Source organism: Micropterus dolomieu, linkage group LG23 (genome assembly GCF_021292245.1).
Source record: "Micropterus dolomieu isolate WLL.071019.BEF.003 ecotype Adirondacks linkage group LG23, ASM2129224v1, whole genome shotgun sequence".
NCBI lineage: Eukaryota > Metazoa > Chordata > Actinopteri > Centrarchiformes > Centrarchidae > Micropterus > Micropterus dolomieu.
Window position 1 is genome coordinate 35955483 of NC_060172.1, and position 6000 is coordinate 35961482.

At 40.4% G+C, this 6000-nt stretch overlaps 1 protein-coding gene across 6 annotated transcripts in view; it reads left to right on the top strand.

Annotated features, from left to right (window-relative positions):
• The window catches only part of amot (angiomotin), a 55398-nt gene that overhangs the window by 33949 nt on the left and 15449 nt on the right, over positions 1-6000 (top strand). For all 6 annotated transcript variants that reach the window (XM_046040191.1, XM_046040190.1, XM_046040195.1 and 3 more), the window contains 3 exons: positions 2441-2533; positions 2744-2889; positions 4674-4823. In XM_046040191.1, coding sequence (XP_045896147.1) covers positions 2441-2533; positions 2744-2889; positions 4674-4823 — 389 coding nt within the window. The remainder of the gene's footprint in view (positions 1-2440; positions 2534-2743; positions 2890-4673; positions 4824-6000) is intronic.

Below are 6000 nucleotides of genomic sequence, written 5' to 3' on the forward strand. Positions count from 1 at the left end.
TTATTATTATTATTAATATTATAACACAGCAGTGACATGGAAATTAGACTCATTTTAAGAAATGCTACTCTTATCATTATTCTGATGCGTTTCAGGTGTCACTTTTTCAGGATGGTTTAATAAAATATTAAATTATTAAAGAGACAAGTTTTAGATATTTATTTTGGATAAAATAATTGTTATATAATATTATTTGAGTAATGAAAATTATCTTTAGAATAATCATAATTAAATTAGTTGTTAGATTAACCGACTAATCGAAAAATACTTGTTAGATTAATAGATTTGAAAAATAATGCATCTGTCGATGCTCTTCCCTAGCCAACGACCAAAGTCAGGGCTCAAGACTAACGTTTTCCACCTGTAGCACTGGGGCTCACTACTGCTAATTTTAGGAGCAGCGGCTTAAAATGTAGTAGCGCCACTTAAATTGACATGCCACCCCAAGCAAAAATCTGCTATACAGAACAATATGAGGTATGAACATTATTGAATGTTGTTGTTGTTGTTGTTATTATTATTATTGAATATAATATTTTCCATAGAATTTTAAGATAAGTGAATATTAACATTAACTTAAATAAGAAATTGTAGAAAATAATAAAACTTAACACTGAGCTTTGGTTCTGCTGCCTAGTAATTAGTACAGTCAATTAATTCATTATAAATGAATGAATTCAGTTCAATTCAAATGTAACCAATAGTCAGTATTTACCCATTGCTCTCCATCATGCATTAGTGCAAAGTTGTAACTCAACCTTGACGGAGAGATAGATAGTTGAATATTATGTGGTTTTACATTTCTGTGTGCCGTCACTCATACTTGGTCTGGACTAGTCTCACATAGGTCGCTGCTGGAAAGCGCAAGTTTAATTTCGTGCATGCGCATATGAAGGTTGGCGTTAATCAAACAATAAAGTTGTATTTCACTCTCACTCATTTCCTTATGAAACATGCAAACACTCACAACCCCCTTAACATTCTTTCCTTTCCGTATAAGTGTCTTTATAGTTGTGTCCTGCAGTAGCAAATGTGCTGCTTCTGCTACATTTTGTGAGACTGATTGACAGAATGACTTCTAGTCGCTGCAAATACACAGCAAACAAACCCCTGTGATAGCAACACACAGGTAAAAACATCCATCTATCGTCAACTGCTTATCCTGCGTACTGGGTCGCGGGGCAGGTAAAAACAATCAGTTTTAAATCTAGGCGAGTGTGAATATGTAGCACCGAATGAATCAGGGCAATCTGAAATTGTTCAGATAAATTGTTCTGTGACGATTTGAAAAAATAATTCTGGACCATTTTCCTCTTTAATTGTCACCAACACACTCATATACACGCACGCAAAGGAGAGAAGAAATGGTTCATGGTTCAGAGCCCAGACTCACGTCCACTGGGAGCCTTTCGCAACACATCACCACAGAGCAGTTTTTCTCTTTCCTGCTTCCCTTCCTTTTTCTCCCTCATACTTTGCTTCAGTTTTCTGGGTCAAAGGTCAACATGTATCATCACTGGAGTTGTTGTTTTGGATGAAAAAGAATTGATCTTGTGCTCTGTTGACAGCACTTGAGTAGGTGTAGCTACATACTAGTGGTATTATAGATTATAAAATATTTAGGCCTGCTAGCTCCTGGCACTGAAAGCCTGTAAGTTCCCAGTAAGATTGTTGTTTTTCTGCCTGTAGAAGGTGTTTTGAGTGGCTTAGGATTCCTGAAAACTTGCACACATGTCCGGACTAGTGAAAATCACAAAATTCTGCAGTGATTGGGCTTGGGTGGGCCCATGGTTGAGACAAAGTTGTTTTAATGTTCATGAGATTTGGGGGGGGTCATTGCTGAAAGCAATTGTGCCGTTGACCAAAACATACCGGGTCGAAAGTCAACGGCACAGTATTTCACTGTTGTTTGTTATTTTAGGGCGCATTACTCCGATGGTAAGAGAGACGCTGTGCACATTTACGCATGTGGCACAGCAAGATAACTTAATATTAAAATCTCCCGACATGCCGGCAGGATCGGTTAGGATGCAGTTTTAATTCATGTTCTGTGTTCTTTGACACCCATAAACCTCTCACACACAGTCCAGGTTCATCCATGCTGAGCTCCATCAGAGAGTCTAAATGATTTCGGAAGCTAAAAGTTGAATTCTGTTTCCTCTGTAGCGTTTCCTTTGTCCTGTCATGTCACATTTAAAACTACAGTTTTTTAGTTTTTCTGCTTAAATGCCCCAAGATATTTGCTGTGACTTTACTGAGCACATGGATATGTTTAAAATGATCAGAAACATTTTTTATGTCACCTCCACAGTTTTTTTTTCAAACTCAGTTCCGTAGACTTTACTTCCCCTTTAATATCTAATGTGTGTATAAAATCTTTATTTGTGTGTGTGTGTGTGTGTGTGTGCCAACTCTGAGCATGAGTGTTGTTGTTTTAAAGAGCGCATGGAGACGGCCAATAAGCAGCTTGCTGCTAAAGAGTGTGATGGCTCAGAGGACAACCGCAAAACCATCTCCCAACTGCTTGCACAGAGTGAGTACCAAACACACACACACTCAGAGCCATCCCCGCCAATCTTCAGGCACATTCTAAGCATCTGGACATTTTTTCAAATCAATTTCGATGTGACATTTGAGTCCATGCATAGATTCAGATCTATGGTGGGCACAACAAAAACCTGTTTAACAGCTAGAGTGAAAAGATTGTGTTTGTACATGCTTTCATGTGGGTATGTGTCTTCAGACAAAGAGACGCTGCGTGAAAAGGAGAAGCTGGAGATGGAGTTAAATGCGTTGCGCTCTACCACAGAAGACCAGAGAAGACACATTGAGATCAGAGACCAGGCGCTCAACAACGCCCAGGCCAAAGTGGTCAAGCTGGAAGAGGAGGTAAGAGCGTCAGCTAACTTTCTTACTGGAAGTAATTTGGGTTTACTGCTTGATAGAAAATCTACATTTAGAGAAAGTACATCAAATAGTGTCAGAGAGAGAAAGAGGGAGGGATCACATTCATGTCCCCAAGAATCCCAAGTGGGAATGATTTTGACATCAGTGTTAAAAACCTCTTGCTGCTGCTTTCTGACTGAAGCTTAGATAGGATCTACTGGCTTAGACAGGAGCAGAAAGCATTGCAGTATCCAAAGATGCTGCTTTGGAAATGACAAAACATGAAATATTTGAAATGTTGCAGGAAACAAGGTTGGAATTCTGATTCAACAGAAAGTATGCAGGTTTTCTTTTTTTGTGCATTTTCATGCCTTTGTTGGAGATTTGTGACATTTGGGAGATGACGGGAAATGTGGGAAGAGTAATTGTGGTTCATGGTCATCGCCTTAACCCCCTGACGCCAATATTTCTGTAGTGAGATGATTAGAACTCAGTAGTGACCTGTAATAAACCCCATGAATCTTGCTTAGACCTAGTAAATTGAAATAGGAGAAAATGAAAATGGTTGTGGAAGGAAAGAGCAAAAGCAGAACAGATAGGTGCATGTAAACAGGGTTGGGGAGTAATGGATTACATGTAACGACGTGACGTAATTAGGATACTAAAATAAAGTAACTGTATTATGTTACAGAAAATAAAGACGTAATCAGATTACAGGTAGCCTACATTTTGTAAAAATGGGGATTACCCATAGAGATTACTTTAAGCACTTTAAGTTTCCATTAAACGGAAAGCGGACTGATATTTGCTATTTGCTATATCAGACTCCGAGACTGACAGAGGCCAGTCTGACCACTGGGATGAAGGTAGTTTTCTTGCTGGTGTTGTAGCCCTACTGGTTTTCAAACTAACTGGTTGCCATACTCATGCGCGTGTTGTGTGCAGCAGCTGCGGACTGCCTCCATCCCCAGATTTGTCACACATTTACTAACATATTCCTGGCGAGTTTCAAGTCACATCTTAAATCTACTGCGGCGATCATGATTGTATAACTGAACACTACATTATATAGCCACACACGAAAAAAGAAATGAAAGAAAATAGACTTTTTACAAAATCGCGTCAAGCTTGATTGGAACTCACCTGAGCAATAAGTACCATCGACTCCCTGCTCTTTATGTTACCTGCGAGCTGATTGAGCAATCACAGATGACTGTCTTCCAGTCACATATTGATCCAGGTAACACTTTGTTTGGGCTGATCTAAAACAACTGGTTACCTTGAGCGATCTTAAAAATACCGCAACATGTTTATCAAGGTGTTTTTCTCGCCAGGAACATGTTTGTGAATGTGTGACGAACATTAGATGTTTCTGCTGAAGGGAGACAAATGGAAACAAAAATATGACTAAATTCTGCAGTTTATATCTCCTGTCCTCACTGACCTCTAAAGGATTAACCACAGCAGTCTGATGATGTCTGTCGTCTTGGTGCTCCTTGAACTTCTTTGAGTATTTGCTGCCCTGAAACAGATTTGGTCAACAAAGAAAACCGATCAAAGTAGGCAGTAATCGTTCTGGTTGTGTGACAGCAGTTCCTGCTGATCCACTGCTGAAGGAAGCTTCTGAGGTTTCTCTGTCCTGGATCCTCATAACTTCTTGGTGTGTAGCAAATTTGCCACCTTGAACCATCAAATAACTTCACAAACAGGGTCCTGTGTGAATGTGAATTAGCACAGCAGAGTTTCTGGATGTAAATATTACCGTGTGTGTGTGTGTGTGTACGCAGCTGAAGAAGAAGCAGGTTTACGTGGAGAAGGTGGAGAGGATGCAGCAGGCCCTGGCTCAGCTCCAGGCAGCCTGTGAGAAGAGAGAACAACTCGAGCATCGACTCCGTACAAGACTGGAGAGAGAGCTGGAGTCGCTACGCATGCAGCAGGTAGCACACCATTAAACAATATGTCAGAGTAATTTTATTGGGAGCCTTCTTGTGCCCTTTTATCTGAACCTAAAACCTGACAATGTAATACCTTCCCAATAATGTAATAATCTCTGTACCAATAATGTAATAAATTGTTACATTAATTAAGGTTATTACACTATTGGGTTAACCTTATTTTTGCAGAACCTGATGTAAGAATGTAATAATTTCCCAATATTGCAATAAGTTGGCCAATGTTGTATTAGCTTACCACCAATAATGTATTAATGTTTTGGGAATGCATTGTTTTTGTAATTAAGTCATGAGGCGATGCTATAATGATGTCTAATAACATTTCCAAAAAGATGAAATTATACACACTAAATACCCCTAGAAATTGGAGTATTGTGTTTTGTTAGGGCTGGAGCAAGAACCCTATTGGAAGTCTGGGAAGGTTCTCAGTCATCCAGGTCATAGTTATCCAACGAAGGTTAAAGTCAAGGGCAACTGGACTTGTTTGAAGATACTGAAAGACGTTTCGTCCCTCATCCAAGAGACTTCTTCAGTTCTGACTGACTGGTAGGGAAACTCAGCTATTTAACCTCTGGGATTGTTAGCTAGGATCATCGATACGGCTGGTTCGATAGTGCTCCTGGCTGTGGTTAACGACAGTCGTCATGGTCGTTAGAGCCACCCATGGCCAAGTCTGAACGACCATTGTTGGCATCTTCACCTGAGGCCAAGAGGAAATGCTTGTTGAGTTTCCTGGGAAGCGAAGTGATGGCGTAGACCCCCTCCTCTGTTCAGCGACGGCTTCTCAACCCTGGTGTAGATGGCTTCCTTGACACCTCTTTCAAACCATCCATCTTCTCTGTCTAAAATGTGCACCTGGTGGTCCTCAAACGAGTGTCCTCTGTCCTTCAGATGTAAGTAGACTGCAGAGTCTTGACCTGAGGAGTTGGCCCTTCTGTGCTGAGCCATGCGTTTGTGTAGTGGTTGTTTAGTCTCCCCAATATACAGGTCTGTGCATTCCTCACTGCATTGGACCGCATACACTAGATTGCTTTTCTTGTGTTTGGGTGTGCGGTCTTTGGGGTGGACCAGCATCTGTCTTAGTGTGTTCTTGGGTTTAAAAAAACACAGGGATGTTATGTTTGTTAAAAATCCTCCTGAGTTTCTCTGATACTCCAGACAC